The sequence below is a fragment of the Halichoeres trimaculatus genome, unplaced genomic scaffold (genome assembly GCF_033239565.1).
Source record: "Halichoeres trimaculatus isolate MK-OKI-2021-1 unplaced genomic scaffold, fHalTri1.1 fHalTri1_scaffold_15, whole genome shotgun sequence".
NCBI classification, from domain to species: Eukaryota; Metazoa; Chordata; class Actinopteri; order Labriformes; family Labridae; genus Halichoeres; species Halichoeres trimaculatus.
The window spans coordinates 19,340,133-19,361,523 of NW_027437193.1; the positions used below are offsets into that span (position 1 = coordinate 19,340,133).

The 21,391-nt window shown below is 39.4% G+C and overlaps 1 protein-coding gene across 5 annotated transcripts; it reads left to right on the forward strand.

Moving 5' to 3' along the window:
- The first annotated feature begins 38 nt into the window (after window positions 1-38).
- cbln12 (cerebellin 12) lies at window positions 39-21,328 on the forward strand. Of its 5 annotated transcripts, XM_074688403.1 has the most exons (12): window positions 39-249; window positions 2,165-2,245; window positions 3,930-4,261; window positions 6,072-6,217; window positions 9,208-9,744; window positions 9,824-9,919; window positions 10,410-10,643; window positions 13,933-13,955; window positions 14,191-14,336; window positions 15,127-15,398; window positions 17,130-18,471; window positions 19,144-19,457. In XM_074688403.1, exons 5-11 carry the CDS (start codon window positions 9,256-9,258, stop codon window positions 17,397-17,399), a joined length of 1,530 nt encoding a protein of 509 aa, XP_074544504.1. In that variant the 5' UTR covers window positions 39-249; window positions 2,165-2,245; window positions 3,930-4,261; window positions 6,072-6,217; window positions 9,208-9,255; the 3' UTR covers window positions 17,400-18,471; window positions 19,144-19,457. The 5 variants fall into 5 exon arrangements, with proteins under 5 accessions (XP_074544504.1, XP_074544507.1, XP_074544503.1 ...); XM_074688406.1 differs by lacking the exon at window positions 39-249 and having other exon boundaries at window positions 2,076-2,245; window positions 19,025-19,457; XM_074688402.1 differs by lacking the exon at window positions 39-249 and having other exon boundaries at window positions 2,076-2,245.
- Window positions 21,329-21,391: the final 63 nt, after the last annotated feature.

A 21,391-nucleotide genomic window follows, 5' to 3' on the forward strand; every position in this document is an offset into this window, starting at 1 on the left:
TCTCCGTCGCAAATGGCGTGTCTTTCTCTTATGACAAAGGGTTATTATGCCTGAATGTATTTACTCATAGTCCTCTGGCAGCAGGAGAAGCGGGGCGGTGCACAGAGCTGTACCCGCTACAGGGGGAGGATTATTTTTCTTGGCCGCGCATGCTGCTGCTCTTCCTCCTCGCTCTTTGTATTTGTCGGGCCTGCTCCTGTCAGGCCTGTCTGCGCTCTCTGCGGTACTGTCTGTCTGTCCGTCCGTCTGGTGAGCTGGCTAGCTGTCTGTCTGCTTGTCTCTTATAATTAATGGCCCTCGCCGCCAGACGGTCCTCAGGGAAACAGTGACCACGGTTACCTCCACATTGGCTCTCAGTGTGCATGTCACACAGGAGTGCAGGCCCGGACAGACTCACATCTGTCTCAAAGGGCTGAAGTGGACGTGATTTAAAATTTGAAAATTGGTGATTTGCACAGGTGTGGGGACCCCCGCTCGCTTTACACAAAATAATATTTTCACAAAATTTTAATGCTTAATATTATTATTGAATATGTTTAATTAGGATGCATTGTTGTCTCTATAAGAGTGTAAGGAACCTAAAACTATTTCCAAAAGCCAAAATGACTTAGTTTAGTAAAAGATGTTTTGCAAAGACAGGCATGTGAATCTATTCAGCATCGCAGTTCAATCACTTGCCATTAAAATCACTCACTAGGAACATCAACAAACTCCATCATGTTCCATGAGCAATGCCATCATCTGTAATATCCTACATGAAAAAAGTGAAAGAAATGTTCATATGAAGCCTTTGTGTGTTACCCTCTGTCTCCACAATCACTTTTCTGTCCCAGGAATAATATTAGAGACTTAGAGAATAGTGCACCATAAGTATAATTATGTACAGCCCATAAAAAAAAGGTTTTTTTCTGAAGGAGTGACAATATTGTGCGTGTATTGTAAAAGAAGGTAGGTTAGTGATGTAGACACTCATTCAAAAAGGACAATAAATGTGAATCCATTGTTAAAATGTGGATTGAGATGATATTTCATTAAAATACATTGCTACAATTCAGGGCTCAACAAGTATGATTGTGGAGCTAAGACTCAGTAGATATAGCTGTCTGAACGTAAGCCATTATCAATAAGTAGCATGCTAACATTTAGGAGATATTTGATGGGGGTGTGCAGACATTCAGGCTGTTAATCCTCAAATCTGATTTTGTTGACACTTGTCTTCAATGTTTATCTTTAACAAATGAAGAGACCGCAATATTAGAACCACACGTGAGCACTACATCACATCACCAGCTCTCACTATAACATCTTTAAAGAACATTTAGTTTATTTTAACAGCAGGAGAGTGGACAAATATTAGTGAGAAGTGTCAATAGAAGAGATCCATAGTTACTGTCAGTGAATCTCATCAAATGAAAAACACACCAAAAGTATTTTTTGCAAGCAAAAAAAAAACAAAAAAAACACACCACATATATTTTTTTTTACAGAGCTTAATAAGAAATGTTGGAAGAGTCTGTTTTGTGAACTGTTAGCTTGTTGACGTCCACCCCCCTGCAGCCATGCTGTAAGAGGCTGAAACACCATATGTGTGGTTTTATTTTGTGCAGGGTCAGGAGGTCACGAGCTGCAGCATGACAGTACAGGATTTGTCAGCAGATTATGGTGCTGCGGCAGGACAGGCAGCTTGGTACCTGGACATTTAGTTATTGGTATAATGTCCATATATAAAACATTATCTGTGATTATGATGAAACTGATTCCATTTTAGAAAACAGTATATTTTTTATGTCCCCTATTTCTCATGGTACACTGTCATGTGCTTTGGTTTGTGTCTTACAGCTGCAACACCACTAGGTGTCTCCCAAAGACAAACATAAGGCAACATATTGTCATGTTTATGACACATTGTTTCCAGGTTTGCCCTTGTTTCATGATGAAATCATCAAAGCTTTCTTTGTCAGGACATAGTGAAGAAAAAAAATGAAATAAAAAAAAGGTATTTGTATTTTCATTTATTGGCAAAGGTTACACAAAGTTTCTGTTGTAGAAACTCTACGTACTCTGGGATACATTTTCACTGCCCAGTGCTTAAATATGCTGTTTACTCACCTGTCTTCAGTTTGGTTCAGAAGCAGGTTGTTGATCTTTAGGTCTCTCTTTTCAGAAATACATGTTGCAAGCAGTCAGGGGGAGCCAACAGTTTCTGGCATTGAAACCAAAACAATCAGCTGAAAATGCTGAGAAGGTAAGAGATTTTTTTTTTTCCAGAGCAAGTCATTCGGTCCATTATTTACTTAAAATTTTTGGTGCATATATTATTTACCATACCTTCTTTAATTTTCTGTAACTCTCTGAGTTTTACAGTTACTTAGGTGCTGTGAAGGCTCACTGTGCAGTATTAAGCTGCCTATAGCACAGCAGATGTACCGCTTTGTTTTTATTTCTTGAGTGGTCACCAAATTCAGCTTTATAAGAAATGAAAAAAGAAAGCAAGTGATTGTTGTGTGTGAAAGAATTTGAACTGATGGTAATTTTAATGGTAAAAACTTGATAGATAGAATGATAAGATGATCACACTCATTGTACATTAAAAGAGCGTCTTGTCTTTGAAGCCAGCATTCCTTCACAGATGGGAGGGATGAGGAGGGAGTGTTTCTATCCAGAATCTGACCAACAGATGTTACTAAATATTCCTGTTTGTACACAGTGTCCCTTTGATTCATACCCTAAGCACTGAGTTTGACACTGAGTGAGAGGTTCTCCCACTCTTTTATCTGACGCAGTTATCTTTGCAGTTTGTATTTGTCTCATCACTCCTTTTTTGTTTCTGACTGTTGTTCAGGTTTGTGAGGTAGGCCTTGATCCCAAGAATTGAAACATTTGATTAGTGAGAGTTTTTTTTAGCATTCAAAGTCGTTTGGTTGATGGATTGATTTTTTTATTTCAAATATGTAAAATAAATAAACAACAGTAGTTAAAAAGATGAACAATGAGAAAGAAAGGCAACATATGACAACAAATCAGGAAACAGTGAAACATCCAACTTACGGATTAAAAAAAGGGGGAAGGATAAACTTTTTTTAACCCTACCCCTTTTCTTTTCTCGGTAATCACATTGTAGAACTATGTTAATCAAATCATCAGACTGTCTTGTATTCAGTGGTAATTATCATTAATATATTTGACTAAAACCTGTGTAATTTAAGTACAGCTAGCAGTGATACACAGAAAACTAAACACACAAAACTTTAGACATACTAACACTTTCTGATATAAATGAAATCTAACTCCATGTGATCATCAAAGCCTTTCTTCCTCCTCACAAAAACATGCCTTTATAACTTGTCTTTTAAGTTAAACACACAGCTTTACAAAAAAAATAACATTTTACACATTATCTGGCTAAAGTTTTGAAATCCACCAGTTAACATTTTTTTGAAGTTTTGAATTTGTGTGTCCATAAAACCAAATTTTCACAGAAACTGTTGAAATGTAATGCAGATAAAACATGTCTTTAAGACTCAAACCCATCAGAAGTTGTGTGATTTGATACTTCCTAAAGCAGTTCCCTTTACAAACCAATTACTTAATCAATTAAGAAGCTGTCTCAGTCTGAGGAGAGTCCTTAGATCCTTTTAGCTTCATCAGAACTGATCTGCAGCAGGGAAATGCCTCCACTGTGTCTCTAATGTCAGTCCTGATAAAAATATATAGTAGAGAGTCAAGCAAAGGGCTGAGGTAGACCAGAGCACTGGTCAAAACACCTGACAAATCCTTGACCAAATCCTTTGTCTCTGAGCTGTTATTGGTTTTGAGAGAGTAGTAGAGATTCCTGAAACTAAATGGGAAGAACAAAACAGTGTACGTCCCCAGCATCAAACTGAGAACTCCCCAGACTCTTCTCCTTTTCTTCTTATCATGTCTCACAGCAATACTCCTGTTGAGAGCTTTCCAAGTGACGATGAAGAGTCCCACAAGAAATGGAGCAGGGAGGAGGCAGAAGATGGAGAACAGCAACAAAGGGGATCTTGTGCAGCTCATTAAGAAATAATCCAGGGAGGAGTAGGCCAGAGAGAGGATCCATATGCAAATGGAGATCTGGATGGATAACTTCATACTGTTCTTTGTGTGGTACCACACAGGATAAGCCACCATTACATACCTCTCTGCAGAAATCAGCAGCATGAAGCTCAGGCTGGAGGTGAGGCCCAGGCGGACAAAGAGCCGAGCGATGCAGCGGGCCCTGAGGAACGGGTAGAAGGTGGGGTCAAAGAACCTGCTTATGATAAAGACAATTGTGATCCCGATCTGAAGGAGATCTGACAGGAGCAGGTTTAGAGCGAAGACTGGAGCTGCTTTGTCCTTCTTGAGTAGACAGAGCAGAGCGTAGCAGGCCAGTGTGACCTCAGGCAGTCCTATGAGGAATATCACCCAGTCCACTGTGATACCAATGGCGTTCGTGTAATAGACGGGGTCTTTGCAGAGAACTGATGCATTTTCACATACCCAAGTCATCTGGCTGGTGTAAGACTGATAACCAACTCAGAAGTTTTAGGGAGTGAAAGTTTAACCCTGAAAGTGTACTTTCCAATTTGTTTGTAGGGACGATAACTGACTCCAACCAAACCTGATGAGGAAGCGATATGATCAGAAAACTTAGAGTTGGCACAAACAACCAGAGGAGGAAAGTATACCAACATGTCCATATACATATATTTATATTTATACTCATATAACAGTTACTCAGTAACTGTTGAAGTGTAAAATTTTGTAAAGTAAAATACTTCTTTTAAAAATGTTTAGTTAGTTAAAGTAAAAGTACTTTTTTTTACATCTTTAAAAGTGCAAGTACACAAAATCCTAAACGACAACGGTAACTTCAGTAAATATTATCAGTAAATTTCACGGCTACAAATAACCTGTTTTGATAAAAACCTGTGCTCACTGCAATGATAGAAGAAAAAAAAAAAAAAACTCAAAAAGAGCAATAAGAAGTTAATGTAACAAAAAAGCTACAAAGTTTTTTTACAATATAGGTTAAATGATACCACAACCTTTAAATCTTTAAACCTGTTTTAAGTGGGAAAAAAAGCAATTTCTTACCGTCTTTGTTTATTGTGTTGTAATATATCATTCACACCCTTGTTTCCCAAAAGAGTAGTGATGTTATTCAGCGGTCTGAGCTTTTATGTGATCTTTGATCCTCCCTGTCATGTTAGCAATATGAGCAAATATGCAAACCCAAAGTGTTTGTCTTAGGGAAGATAATAAAATTAGATCATGGGAGGGTCAAGGCAAGGCTACTGGATCGAAACTTTGATGCATGGAAAGAAAGAAATAATGTTCTTGCTCTTATTAACTCATTTGAAAAAGAACTGTCTTGAATTTCAACTATTTTTTTTATGATTTAACAAAACAATGAACAACACAACATTGCAGTCATAATATTCAAAACAAGGCAAAACAGCCAAGCAGCACAGGGAGCAATTCATCAAGCAAATGTATTCTAGCTGTCTCCCTTACTGTTGCTTTAAACAGATGGAAGACAAAAAAAGTGCTTAACAAATTTATCAGACCACCTGTCATAAAAACAAGTAATCCACCCAGAATCATCAAGTCCTTTTGCTTGTATTCTGTCATTCTCCATGAGTTCCCACACTTCACCATTCTGAACAGGAGAGAAGAATTTCAAAACCATTTTTTTCCTTCCCAGAAATCGCAACAGTAATTGTATTTTAGCATTTGACCATTTGGATCAAAGAGACAACACACACACACACGAACAAACTGTAAAAAATCAGAAACATATAGTTAAATTAGGGCGGCAGAAGCAAACACCTTACACTGGCTAGTGGTCCAATTAATTTTTTAAGGACTGTACATCAACAAATGGAAGACATACAAGTTTAAAGATTAAAAAAAACTAAATTGACATTTTACTGGTTTAAAGAATATACCAACAGTTTAAAATAAATGACACGCTTTAAGTGCAGAGGCTTAATACTGAGCTGTGATCTGTAGAGAAAATATTCTCTAGAGTTGCCCAATACCTCATCCTTTCCTCTCCTCAGGGTCATGTGACATCCTTGAGTCCAGTGTAAGGGTTCAAGCAGAGGCTGATCTGCTGGGATTAGCCTTCACAGCCGGCACAGTGACCACACACTGCACACACACACTCACCGATGGCCACAATCTGCAAACAACAGGACACCAACAGGTAAGAAATACACTTCAGTTTTCCTCTACGTCAGTTTATTAAAAACTCTTCTCATAATCAGTAGAGTAAAACATGTGAGTTTGTGGTTAGACACGGAAAAGCAGAGAACACGGAGACTTAATCAGCCCAACAAGCTGTCAAGGATGATCTCTTGATCCTGGTACTTGGGTTAGATTCAAGTTAACGTTCATCTCGAGTCAGTGTTACAGCCATTTATCTTCCCTGTGATAAACATTCATACCTGTAAACATTTTAATAACAAACCAGATCCATCGCTGTGATTAATTTTCATCTATTTCTCACTTAACTCAACATCACATGTCAAAGGGGTTTTGTCTCAGCTTGTTTAGGTCACTTTTGTGTTGTATTATCTTGCATTAGCTTTGGAGGTGTTTCTGTTATTTTGTCCACTCTCAGAAAGAAACTCTGGCTCTATGGTTAAGTGTTCTATATATAGAGCACAGTAGGCGAGAGCCCAGTGTACAGGATTACTGGTCTAAACGCACAGTTGGATTGAAACACTGACTTCACACTCGCCACCTTCTCAAACCCAGTTGTCTCTGAGCTCTCACCAGCATGAGTAACTGAACATGAAACAGCAGCATATGTCCTGTGAAAACCCTGCTTTTATGTGGCGTCTCACAGCCCACAACATGATGTCTGTTTTATTTAAAGGTATAAAAGGGAAAGGTTAAGTGTGGGTGTGGTGGAAACATGTATATGTCTTATGTGAACAACTTCGCCCAAAAGACACACAGGGTAATAACCACATACTACAAAAAGAAAAAGAGAAAAATTTAAGCTTTATTTAAAAGAAAAACAGAAACGCTTTTTCAAGATGTTGCAAGAAATGTTGCCATAGCTACATGACCAACACTTTGGTCATGTAGCTGTGGTCATTTCTGTTCCTCATAAAATCGTATCAACTGCAGAAAGTCTTAAAGAACTTAAAGATGTTACAGTGAAGAGTATGTTTCTCTGTTAAGCCCCTCCTTCTGAGCATTTCTTCTTCTGTGGTGGTTTCTGTTTTTCTTTTCATACTCCTCCCCTCTCCTCTGTAGTGCTGTTCCCCTGTGGGAGGGACAGTTGTCTGACATATTTATTAACCCTGAAGGTAACGTGATTTCTTTAGGAATCAGTCACTTACTAATTGTCTCTTGATACCATGAGAACAAGTGGTCAGTTCTCTCTAGTGTTACGTGCTGTATAACCATCAGTAAACTCTGTGTCTTCTCAAGGAAAATGTTCTCCATTAGAGGACGATATAAGGAAAAGATGTCAGGATTTTTGATGGCAGTATCAGTATCTGGATATTGTCAGGATTTTTTCAAGGTGTTTTCAAGACTATTTTGACCAAAAAACAACATTTTTCTGTCCTGCTTTTGGAATAATTTATTCACACCAATGTTTTCCTTCTACCTACTGACTTAAGAATCAAGATCAAAATTATCCTATATCAAGTAAAAGTACATAAATTTGATTGAAATGTCTAAAAACCAATTGAAGAGAAAGAAAACAAACAAATAAATAAATAAATAAATAAATGTTGTAATTATTGAGTCTGTAGCTCCTCCAGGACAAGTTTATTTAGATCTCGGATATCTAGGTGTCAAGGTTCTGGATCACAACCTGGTCAGATGTTGTCACCAACTGAAAAAAAAAAAATCAGTAATATTTCTTTTTCTTTTTTTGCATTTTAAAAAGGAGAAAAAGCTTCTTTTTTACTTTTTTTTTCAAAAATTTTAAACTGTTTTCAAAGAAATCAAAAGGCTCTCAACAACAGTTCATTTTCTGATAAATCTAAGTATAGTGGTTTAAAGAAAAGATGAGATAAGATATCCATCCTTTATTTGTCCCACAATGGGAAAATTCACAGAGTTCACAGAATTCACAGTAGCAAACAAGAAATTATGAAGTAAAAACCATTACAATTAGAATATATTAAACAGAATAATTTAGCGAGTATAGCATAAAATAAAACTAAAGACAAACCAGATCAGAATTAATTAGAATAATCAGATGCTAACAGTGTTATTCTTTGTGCTGCATATTCATTTTATCTATGTAGGAGCTGTGAAAAATGGTATGTTAAAATAAAGTATTCTCAGTGTCAGGTACAGGCTCTGTATTAGCATTTTTCATTATATTTTTCATATGTACTTTCCCCTGTGGTGTTGGGATTGGTTTGGATATTTACATGGAGGAACGGTCTGTCTGCTTGAACAGAGGTCCAGACAGAGAGTCTCTGTGTCACTGTCATGATATTTATATTCCACCACATATTACCCCACATAATAAAGCAGGAGTGGCCAACCAGTCAGAGACCAAGAGCCACAGAAATTACTGTAGTATCTCGAAGAGCCACATGACGCAGGTGGTCTTACAAACACACTTCCTCTCACATGTTAACAAAATGACATAAAATGAAAATCAATACATTTCCATTTTTCAAACTGAGATTTATTGTGTTTAAAGTGGTACTTGGAGGTGTTTTAAAGTTAATTTTCTGTTTTTATTGCAGAAGAGACAAAGGGTCATCTTTCTATCTATGATTGCATGAGCAATTGAAAGGAGCACGTGTAGAGAAGAGAAACTGAAACTTAAGTATCAATCTCAATCTCAATCTCAATCTCACCACCCAAGTATTGATCAATACTGATCCCAACGTTGCAATGGATCAATAGATCAATGTTTAGATTGATCAGCACACCACTACACAAAACAATATTTTATCTTTTTAATTTTAATTTAAGAATGGATTGAAGAGCCGCACACCAAAAGACAAAGAGCCACATGCGGCTCCCAAGCCACAGGTTGGCCACCCCTGTAATAAAGCCTTGACAAGAGGTTTGCTTAAATTTTTCCGGCCACCCCAGCTCAAAGCCAGAAGTAGTTCCTGTTTTTAAGTTTGTATGTGTAATCAATAATCTCTCTAGAATAATCAATGTGTTCTTGTCTCTCTGTTCTTTGACAACCCACTGTTTTGTTAGTGTGTGACAAACACACAGCCAGCCGCCTGAGGCCTTCATCTGCTCAGCATGGCGTCTGGAGAGGAAGAGCTGACTTGTTCTGTGTGCCGAGACTTCTTCAGCCAAGCCCACCCGCTGCCCTGCGGCCACAGCTTCTGCCCCACCTGCATCCGCGAGGCCTGGAGTGCCCAGGACGAGGAGAAAGCTCGCTTCACCTGCCCGCAGTGTCAGGAGGAGCATGGCGAGGTGCTGTGTGACTGCTGCCCTTCTGATACAGAGGAAGGACAGCCACCGTTAGCCGTCAAGACCTGCCTGAAGTGTGAAGTGTCACTGTGTGCCCAACACCTTCAGCCCCATCTGGAGAGGCCGGCGTTTAGCACACACCTGTTGGTGGATCCACTGATGGACCTCTCCCAGAGAAGATGTCCGACACACACAGAAATATTACGCTACTACTGTGCAGACGAGAGAGTGTATGCCTGTGGAGACTGTCTGCTGGACGGAGGACACGCTGAGCACAAAGTGAAGGCGCTGAGACAGGTGGAGGAGGATCTGAAGGTCAGACTAAACAAACCGTGCATGTGTTTGTTTCTTTGCATCATATATATGAGTGTTTCTCATGCGTGAGTCTCTGCAGGTTATTCTTCAAACACTGCTCAGAAAATCAGAAGATAAACTGAGAGAAGGAGAGCGAATCCTCAGAGAGCACGAGAACATTGATAACACAATGACTGTGAGTACACCTGATTCAACTTCAGAGGAAACTTTTGAGGAACCAGGATCGGCTTTAATGGTTGATGTGTGTTTACTGATGAGAGATTTGACTCTTGTTTACAATTTTTTTTCAATCTGCAAACACAGAAATTGACATCAGTTAGAAACAAGGCAAACAGTTCAACAATAGTAACATAAAGCATCATCACTAAACTGGTTATTACTTTTGAGCTGTAAGTGTGGTGTCTTAAAAATGTATGACAGTGTAATTGAGTGATTTTCAGGCATGTTGATGTTTGTCATTGGGTCGTTGTACAGATTGATCCTGAGTGACTTATTTAAATGTTCATTGTGCACAATCATCTATGAATCCTGTAATGTTTGAGCACTAAAGCCTCATATTTCTGTTAAGATCCTCAGACTGTCCTTGTTTTATTCTTGATCTTTTTTTCTTGCTTCAAATGCTGACGTGGAATCTCACAACAACCTCTCACGCCTCTGGGTTGCAGGACTCTCTGAAGCAGGACGACACCCAGGTAGAGCGTCTGGGCTCAGACCTGCAGGTCCAGGTGAGGAAGCTGGTGATGGCACTGAGGGACATCACCAAGAGGGAGAGGCAGCAGGTGATAGAGCGAGTAAACGAGGACTGCTCTAAGGTGAGGGAGGACATGAGCCGAGCACTCAGCATCCAGCACTACCTGTCCTCCCTGCTGGCGGAGCCCGACCCTTTCCTGCTCATCTGGGTAAGAGTCGGCGCTGATCAGGCAGTCTTGTTTTTTTTTTAAATTTAATTTATCCTGAGTGTTGCTGAAATTGTATCACTGTGAGAATTCCCTTGGTGGTGAGATTAACTGCTGCTAAAGTTCAGCCTCTGGTGTGCTCACCAGAATATCCAAACCAAGCCTGATCGCTCTTATTTTAGCTTTCTATTTTTGCAGCACTGGGAGCATAGGTCCAGTGAAGGTTCCTTATCACATTGGTTGACACCAAAGTGTAAATAAAGAAGCTAAAGCCAGAGTTAGTTTGTCCAAGTTGCAAGTTATAAAGTCTTGAGTTTGGCACATTTTCTTTCTCCTTCTTGGTTTCATTAAACCATAAGTGATCACATCTGGAGGAGTTATTTCTCTATCCTGACTGACAAGTCACTGTCACATCCCATGACAAAAAAGGTCAGAAGAGCAGAAAAAAGCTCAACTGGAGAGTGATAGAGCACAGGCTAAACCACGGGTTAAGCTGTTTGTGGTAATGTTCATTTCAACCCACATGCAGCAGTTACTCTGCAGTGGTCTGTTCAAACAAGAGAGTCAAACAGTAAAATGAAGAGCAAGGAAACGTTTGTTTTGAGTTGGTAGATGAGCGCTGGCAGGACATAACCAAGATTCACTAATGTTACACGGTAGGGGCACGTCTTGGAACACCAGGCTTTTACTAACACTAAAGGGATCATCTGCTTACTAAACTAAGCTATAAACTGAGTTTACAAAATTGAAATTTTCATCACGTTTCAAACAATAGCACAACGTAACTACAAATAAATACATAACCTTATTGCTTTGCAACCTGGGAAAATTGTCTTAAACGAAGAAAAGTAGAGTTTAGAATCATTTTGCTTCAAAAACAAGTGCACACCTCAGCAAAAGTGATGTCTCTTTTTACACTGCCAGTGCAAATGCTCATGGGAAATGGAGTCTTTATCCTGGAAAAACATTACAGATTCCAGTCAAAGGTGTCACTGCAATCAACCCCAAAATAATATTTAGCACAGTGTCTTTAAACTGGTAAAAATGTTTTCTAAGGTAACGGAATAACTGAGAAGTTAAGTATTTTAACATCTGGCACCATTGAATACGCCCCCTGCTGGACATTAAAGATAAACATGGTTTAACTCTTGAAATCAACTGTTTTCTTGTAGTACCTCAGTTGTAATCAATGTTTTAGAATCTATTCTGTCTGTTCATAATTCTCAGAGGAAAACATCTACTTCCTTTTTTATTTCCTGTGGTGCAAATGAGGTAAACAGCTGGGCTTAATGAAACAGTTGTTACATGTTTGAGCGGATCATGTTTAAGTTTTTTTCAGGCTTAACTGTTATTACTTAGATATCTTTGGTTGAGGTTTGACTTCATCTGGAATAAAACACGTAAAACTGACATCTTTACCATGTGTTCAGTGCCCATAATAATCATGCTAACAAGCTAAAGTGTACATGGTGAAGATGATGAGAGTTGGCGTGTAGCTGGTTCTGGCTGTATGTTTGTTTACATTTTTGCTACTGGTTTAATTTCTCACCTGTTGCATGATAATAACTAAACACACACATAACATGTTCAGGCTGTTGGCTTTGTTGTCTGTGTTTTTCATACCTCATCCTGAAGAAACTGAACCAATAAATGTTTCTTACGGGTCGGGCCGGGTGTCAGACAATTTGCAAAAGCTACAAAATGGATGCAAGAGCAAAAAACACAAATGCAAAAGCCACAGCACAATGGAAGTACGGTCACAGCACAATGGAAGTACAGCCACAACGGAAGTTAAAAGAGGTTACTTATCCAAACAGACACAGAAAAGTTGTAAAATTAAGTAAATAATCAACTTAATCTATGATAATAGATTAATCATAGGGGGTGTCACCTTGTGATATCCTTCAAAGTACTTATATTCCTTTATTTATGTTAGCATCAGAGTTATATTTATTATAGCCAAGGTTACAAAAGAAAACAATCATCAACTTACTTTCACAACTTTTCTGTGTCCATAGGGAAAACTGTCCCCAACCTCTGTTGTGGCTGTACTTCCCTTGTGTTGTGGCTTTTGCAAAGTGGCTGACACCTATCGGCCACCATAGTGTCTTCATGTTGTTGTTCATATAGTAAAAAAATCAATGCTTCTGAGAGCTAGTTTTGAACACAAGTCCATTTGACCCTTCGATACTCTATTTGTCTCAACCAGGGTGAAAAGCTAACACAAGAAAACAGCCTGAAACTGAGACCTAACTCGTCTAGTGTAGACAGACCAAAGGGGTCATACTGTTTCCATAATGTGTAAGAACCAGGCAAAGTGTGATGGTGTTGTAGGACCTTAGTGTCGGTTGTGAAGCCATTGTTGCAACATGAAGAAAACTTCTCTCTCCACTAAACAGAGATAAACAGATGGCAGGATGAGACTGTGCTGGTTTTTCTGATCCACCACGTTTCATTCTGTGAAAATAAAAGAAAGTGTTTTTCTGTTGCAAAAGTTGACCTGACAGGTGAATGTGTTAATGTGCTTTTGCAAAATACTAAAGAAGAACTGTAAATGGAAACTGAAAACTGGAAACGTGGGTGGTTGAGAGCGAGGGCTAACATACAATAAAGGCCTGAGTCCAGGAACTCGGCTAAACCTGTGCCCTGGTTATTTTTTAATTTTTCATTGGGTTTGACAAAAATGTGAAGAAATATTTTTCTTTTGGATCCTTTTTCCTGGTGGCCTCCCTTTCAGTCATAAAGCTGGTCAAAGAAGATTTAGCGGGTCAGAAGGGAAGTTCATTCTTATAACTTACCTTTTCTTTTTTGGTCAGATAAACCTTGAAACATTTATCCCCCGAAAACTTTCACCAATGTCCCAGCTGTGATAAGTAACACAGAAAAATGGTCACACTGGGAGAATTTGTCTAAGAAAAGAATATGTGTACCGGGTGATTTTGTAACCTTTTTCAAGGTTAAACTGAAATGAAAATATTCAGGGATTTTAAGCCAAAGAAACCTTCGTTTCTACCCCTCCTGAAGTTATAAACACAGAAATGAAAACCCCCTCAGAGCAGATTTTGTTTTTTTCCCTCTCAGTGCTTGCTGCTGTTTAAGGAAGGCTTATATGCAGAGAACGAAATGTCCAGGGCCACAGATGTGCTCAGCTTTACTTGTGAATGAAAGTTTGACCTTGTTTGCTTTCTCTGTGGCTTTGCAGATTCACAGACATGTGTAAAGTGTTCTGTGAATAGGTTGCTTTATGCAGATGTTTTTTTGCTCAGCTGTCCTTCGCTCCTTTCTTCCTCAGGCCTTTCAATCAGACGACACAAAGTAAGTTTGCATCACATCAGTGATACAGTGTGGTGTTACTGTAGGAACGAGGTGTGTGGATGTGTAGTCTGTGTGTGTGCTGTGTGTGTTCTGGATGATGTTGATATAGTGAACACACAAAAGAAAGAGGCAATGTTCAGGCAAGACAAATATCGTACAATCCCTTTGTGCTGATGTTTTCACCCTCATTGATTTCCCCCTCATGCGGTGCGTGTGTGGTGCTCTTTTATTTAAGGTTACTAGAGGACCTGAACACTCCTCTCTTCACCCCTGACACCGTCAGTCTGGACAGAAAACACATCTTAGAGGACATCGAGAGCAAGTACAGAGAGTTCATTACCGCCACCCTCCGCTGCCTCGGTGACCTCAAACGAGAGCTCTGTGAGTGACACATGGATTACACACGCCTGATGTGTTTATTTTATCCTATTAGAGGAAGGGTTTAATGTGGAACATGCTTTGATTTCTCAGAGGGGGAAAGTTGTACAGATTGACTGATGGATTATCAACCAGCTGATGCAAGTTAAGCTTAAATGTTACGGTAGGAACGGAGGAGACAAAAGGTGAACTTTGAATGAAATCCTGAATAGTGCAGCCACTCAGTTTGTCTGTGAAGGGAGTTAGATGCAAAGGTGTGTTTTTCAGCAGGTATGAGCCAGGCCACCTTGAGAGTGCTAATGACTGGAAGATGGACACAGATCACTGCAGCACAAATATTGGGATTAGCCTGACTCTGTTTTTAGAAATTTGTTTTGTGTTTCTTCTGTTTCTTTCAGTTTTTCTTGTTTATGAAATAAATAAATGAAATACAAATTTTAAATAGTGAGCTCACGAGCTACTTTAAAATTTATTTTGAGCTAGCTGATTTTTCTCTGTGTTTTGGCAAAAATAACCACAATGTAGTAACTCAGGCATGAAAAAATGTAACAAAATCAAACAAGGGTCAGTGCTGTTATTAATCAGCACTTCTGTGAATTTGAAGACAATCACAACAAACTGAGATTACTTACATAATCAAAACTTGTGGTATGATATTGTTTCTCTGCAGCAGTTCATTATAAAAAAAAAAGTCACAAGAAACTTGAGTGTAATTTATCTTGTCCATTCATGTTACTTGGTTGAAACTGACAGTTTTATATCATATTTTTTGTTTTGTTCACCTCTCCATCAGTGACCAGTCCTTTGACTCTGGACACAAACACGGCTCATCCTCTGTTGAGCATCTCAGACGACCTCCGCTCAGTGACGCGGGTTAAAAGCCGCCTCCCCTGTGCTGCTCACCCTGAACGCTTCGATCACTGGCCTCAGGTCCTCACTGCTCAGACCTTCTCCTCGGGCACTCACTACTGGGAGCTGGAGGCCGAGGGATTCTGGGATATTGGCGTCTGCTACAGAAGTATTGGACGTAAGGGGAAGGAAGGCAACGCTTTTGGGAACAACAAGGTAAAAGTGGCGAACATGTCTGTTTGTTGGGCTGTAAGAGCGTCTTAGTCTCTTACAGCTCTTTCATTTTACAGGCTTATGCTTTTTCTCTACTAATGAAACTCAAGCCTTTGCTTGATGCTTCCTTTTCTGGCCTGACTTTCAATGTGTTTTGTCCAAGATGCTGCACTGTAGTGTGTCTCACATGACGTTTTTAAAGTCTTACAGGGGAAGAAATTCTTATCTAAGTTTAAAAATAGGAGAACAGACTGCCTTTATGTTTTACATCCACCTGGGGTGTTGTTGCCTGTTGGAGAAGGGGGCATATTCAGTCGTGTTCATGTTCCTGAATGGTACAAACTCTTAGACAATATCTAACATGTTTGATTTTACTGGAGCATCAAGAGAAGATTACCAAACAGTTAGATATGTCTTCTCAGATGAAGCGTTTACACCATGGTACCCATCACAACCACAAATGAAGGATCATCTCAGCTCCACACAAACTTCTTCACTTTTTTTCTGACTTCAGAAAAGCGTCTATGATTGTGGAATTGGTTATTTAGTCATTAGAGACAATGATGAGTTCAGCCCAATAAGTAAATCACATCACTTTTTTGCTCTAACAAAGCTCTCTGTACTCACAAACACTTGTTCAGACTCAATTACTTTGTCTACTACACTGTCTATTATGCAGAAATGATAAAAACTCAGTGTTGAATGATCAGGAGTTGGAAGGCTACAATAAAATGTATAAATATGTATCCATTCTTGATGCGGGAATAGGTTGCTTGATAAATCAAGTTACTGATCTTAACAGATCAGTTAAAAAAAACTCATAATGCAAATTCTTGATGTTAAGCTCTAATTAATCATTATTTTGTCTGTCTATTATTGCAAAATAATAAAAAAAATAAAGAATGGTGCAATGCATCTAATAAAATTTCACTGACACTGGGTGTCACCTTTTGATATCCTCCATAGTACTTATATTTATTTACGTTAGCATTAGAGCTATGTTTATCATATCTTAGGTTACAAAAGAAAACAATCGTTCACTTACTTTCACAACTTTTCTGTGACTGTTGGAAAAACGGTCCCCTAACTTCCGTTGTGTGGTGGCTTTTGCATTAGTTTTGTTGCTTTTGCAAATTGGCTGACACATACCGGCCACCGTAGCTTCTTCATGATGTTGTTCACATAGTAAAAAAAAAAAAATCAAAGCCTCTGAGAGCTTGAATTAAACACGAGTCCGTTTGACCCTTCAGTACTGTATTTGTCTCAACCAGAGTGAAAAGCTGACACAAGAGAACAGCCTGAAACTGAGACCCAACTAGTCTGGTGTAAGAGACAGACCAAAAGGTTCAGACTGTTTTCATAATGTGTAAGAACCAGAGCCGACTGTACTTCAGCAGAAAGTGTGATGGTTATGTAGGACCTCAAAAAATGAAAAAAAAAAAAAAAAAAATATATATATATATATATATATATATATATATATATATATATATATATATATATATATATATATATATATATATATATATATATATATATATATATATATATATATATATATATATATATATATATATATATATAATTATGAAAGAATGGTGCTATTCAGCCAATAAAATTGGTGCTGTCAATAAAATAAAGTTTTGTCCACTACGCTCAAAAGATCTTTAACCTTTAAGCTTTAACAAAGGATAAACTGTGTGTCTTGATTGAAATGCCTTTCTAAACGTTCAGGTATCCTGGAGTCTGACCCAGCAGCACGACAGGAAGCTTGCTGCCTGGCACAACCGCAAGAAGACCCGCCTCACGTACCAAATGACTGGCAGCCGTGTAGCTGTCGCCGTGGACTACGGAGCAGGCTCTATCACCTTCTCTGAGGTGGGACCATCCAGCAACCTCATCCACATCCACACCTTCTCCACCACTTTCACCCAGCCAGCCTGTTTGGGGTTCGGACTCTACAAAGCCGAGCTGAACAGCCACATCTCCATCGTCAAAGTCTGAAGAGGAGGAGGAAAAAAGGAGAAATCATGCCATGAGAAGTGGATTTCTTTCTTCATGTATCACAGCCTGATGGAGAATTTTTACCAGGAGTCACAGGCTGAGCTCATCTTCTTCTCCCATAAGACAAGAAAAACAAATTTCCCTTTAAAATATGATCAGGTGATTCTGAGGATGGAGCGTTGAAATGTGAAAAAGTGGATCCTGAATTGTGGCATAAGAGAGAGAAAAAGAAGACACCATCGTCTGCAGTCAAACTTTGAGACTGTGTTTCACTTACCCCACTGAGTCCAGTTCTTGCAAACTAGTGGCAGGAAGCTGTAGAAATGCTGTAAGAGGAGATTTGAATGTAGTTCAGTTCAGGTGCCAGGTTTGAGTTTCATCTTTTCAACCCATTCTTTTTTAAAGCATCGCTGGTCTACCTCAGAAAGCTCAATGTGCTAATGCAACTTCATGTTTTTAGATATAATGTGTACATTTATCAGGATCATATACACAGGTGAAATATAATAACATATATATACAGAGGAATGATAACATTTATCCAATATATAAAGTCTCTTATAGGTCATATTATCTTAAAAAGAACCAACTTAGGCACGTGCATTACTCTGAAGTGTTTTTGTTTTCCAGTCATGGAGTATAAGCAATAAATGAAGCATTTGATCTTTTGTATCTCAGCTGGAAAATACACACTCACTCACACACACTTGAGAAAGTCCCTGATTCTATATGATACTTCAAAATAAAATAAGAAAACAAGCTGCCACTCATGCATTATTTTTGCTCTTTGATGCAGCTCAGATACCCAATTATCCTCCTTTCTTCTTTACTTCACTGTAAAGGTGAGTGGGCGGATGTAACATAGAGGGTGAGAAAGAAGCAGGAGAGGGAGGGTGTTGCTAAGAGGGAGAGATCAGAGCAGGCGCTGGCGCGGTGGAGAACGGACTGACTGCCGAGCTGAGAAACAATGTGATACAGGAGCGAGACATCAGAGACTTTAATGAGATTTCAGCCTGGGGGAATCTGCTGTTTGCACCTGATATGGAGGACAAGATTGCTCAGAAGGAAACAGGTGATCCTCCATTTTCTTTACTGGCTTCAGAAAGGTTGAAGTGCTCAGGGAAAGTAGTTGTGTAATTTAAGATACTTGTTTCAAGCTGAATGACTGATTTTACTGCCCTGGTGTGTGTCTGCGTTGTGTTTGTGATGGAGGATTAAAGCTGAAAGAGATGCTTTCACACAGGCTGTAACTTGTCTTTGTTTGAGATGTGTGCACACTTTCTTAAATCCTTATTGTTCAAAGTTTAGAGCATCACATGAGGTCACAACACCTACGTCCTTGAGTTTAACAACAAACCTGAGAAGAAATGTGAAAGTTAGGTTGATTTTTGTGGCTGATATTTATGTTTGCATAGGTGTGAAACAAAAGCACGAGTCAGAGTGTGTTATATGAGTGTGTAATGTGTGTGTTGTGTGTGTGAGGGAATGCGTGCAGAGCAGCATTGGGAGGGAGGAGGGGGATATGTGTAGAAGACAGATGGTCACTCAGTGGAGTTGTTCCCCCTCTCCCTCTCTGTTTCTCACTCCCTCCTGGGTCCGACATCTTTTCCCTGTCACCTCTCCAGACTCTTACATCCTCTGTTTGTTGTTTTCACACCTCTCCTCATATCTTTCATCTTTCCCTCTCTTCTCTCTCAACTAACTCGCGGCATTTTTTCTTTCCAAATGTTCTCTTTTTTCTCAGCTACGTCTCACCGACATTTGTGACTTTTTCTTTTGCTGATGAAATCAACTTGAAAATTCCCGGAGAGCGTTGGTGTGATTGTCACTCTGGCCCCTGCTGACACAGCACGCGGGACGCTGAGGGGATTTGGGATTTGAAGGCAGAAAAAAAGAGGAATAGACAGAAAGAGGAAAAACAGGATGAGTGACAGCTTTTCCCAGTGAACAGCTCTGAAAATTATTCAGTACTGAGGCCAGTCTGCTGGCTCAAGAGTTGCTGAAGTCCACATAAATGAACTTAATCCTTAAAAAACCCTTTTAGAATATTTTCACAGAGTTATTTTTGCTCTTCATAGCATGTTTGTTTTTCATCATCCTGAGTGAATCAGTCTGAGAAATTCAACCAACATTCAAGGTTCAGCCATGCATCCCAGGTTACCCCTCTCCCACCTCCCCTTACTGCTGGGTCTCCTCCTCTTCCTGATGTTGGGGCCTCAGAGGTCCAGGGCCCAGAATGACACAGAGCCTATCATCCTAGAGGGGAAATGTCTGGTAGTGTGTGACTCCACTCCTTCTTCTGAGCCCGCTGGAAACGCTCTGGGTATGTCAGTCCGCTCTGGCTCGGGACGGGTCGCCTTCTCTGTCAGTAGGCAGACCAACCACGAACCCACGGACATGAGCAACCGCACCATGATCATCTACTTTGATAATGTGAGTATGCAGCTGTGAATGAGTACAAAATGTGTCCAAAAGTTTCAGATTTACACTGATGCTTGGTATTTCACTTCACCTTATTTCACAGTGGGACCTTTTTCCTCTGCTCAGACAAAAATAAGTGTCACTTTTTCTACACAGCGTCTTTTAGACACTTTATAAATAGTTTACGGTCAGAAGTGTTCTGCCAATAAGATGCACATATGATTAGAGTTCTGACAGTGAGGGAAGAAATGGGAATAAAAAAGTAGATACTGAATTTTTATGTATTTCTACATCAACTCAGGGGCTTCTTTGGAAAATAACCTTTGTATGTAAATATAAAGAAACTATTCAACAAGTCTGAGGTGCAAAAATAAAAAAAAAAGCCTTGAGTCTGTGAGTACATTGAGTTTTTCCCCTCAATATTCCTTTTTTTTCTCCAGTAACCTTTATACTTCCAAATGTACATCAGTCATTCTCTTCTCCTCCCTCTTGTTCTCCTTCCTCCACCTCTACATCAGATTCTGGTGAATGTGGGCACTCATTTTGACCAAGAGAGCAGCGTCTTCCTGGCCCCAAGACGAGGCGTTTACAGCTTCAACTTCCATGTTGTAAAGGCATACAACAGACAAACTATTCAGGTACAAAATCTCCACTATACCAGCTCTCACACGTCTTAAAACCTTCACACAGTCAGGCAGACGGCTGTCCTCCAATAGGTCTAGTTCTGCTTGAGGTTTCTGCCAGTTAAAGTGAAGTTTTCTTACAGCAGTGTAAATAAAAACTGATCGATTGAATTTTCTCTCATTTAGGTCAGTTTGATGCTGAATGGCTGGCCAATGATCTCAGCGTTTGCTGGTGACCAGGATGTGACCAGAGAAGCAGCAACAAATGCCGGCTTGGTGATCATGGAGAAGGGAGACAAAGCCTACTTGAGACTGGAGAGAGGGAACCTGATGGGGGGCTGGAAGTACTCCACCTTCTCCGGGTTCCTCGTCTTCCCCTTATGAGGAAATTGAGAGAGGCTTTGGGAATAAAAAATTGTTGTGGGGAGGGGAGAAGACTTCAACATTTAACCCTTTATACAGTGCATGAAAGGATGTGTGATGCAAATTGAGATAAACATAACTCTAACTTAAAGCCAAAAGAAAAGGAGGAGAACAAAGGTACTCTGTAAATGTGATTTATATGTGGACATCATTTGCCCTGTTTCTGTGTATATTTGTTGGATAAGAGATACTTTAATGTGAAATATAACATATAGTAGCAATGTGCAATGTGTGCCTCTGTGCTAAGATACTTTTATTTTTGTCACTGAAAATGTTTGAGACACTGCTGTGCTCCACACGGCCTCCCGTCAAGCTTAAAACATGCCAGACTTTCCCTTTATTCTGCTGTGTTGTGTGACTGAAACTCCTAATATGCCTGTTTGTCACCTGCAACAAATGTTTATTTACACACAAAATTTCTATTGAGGAGGAAATATCGAAATAAAATCATATAAAATGTTGTTTCAATTGAACTCTTTTGCACACTGTGTGGTAATCTATGAATCACATCTAGACTAACAGACG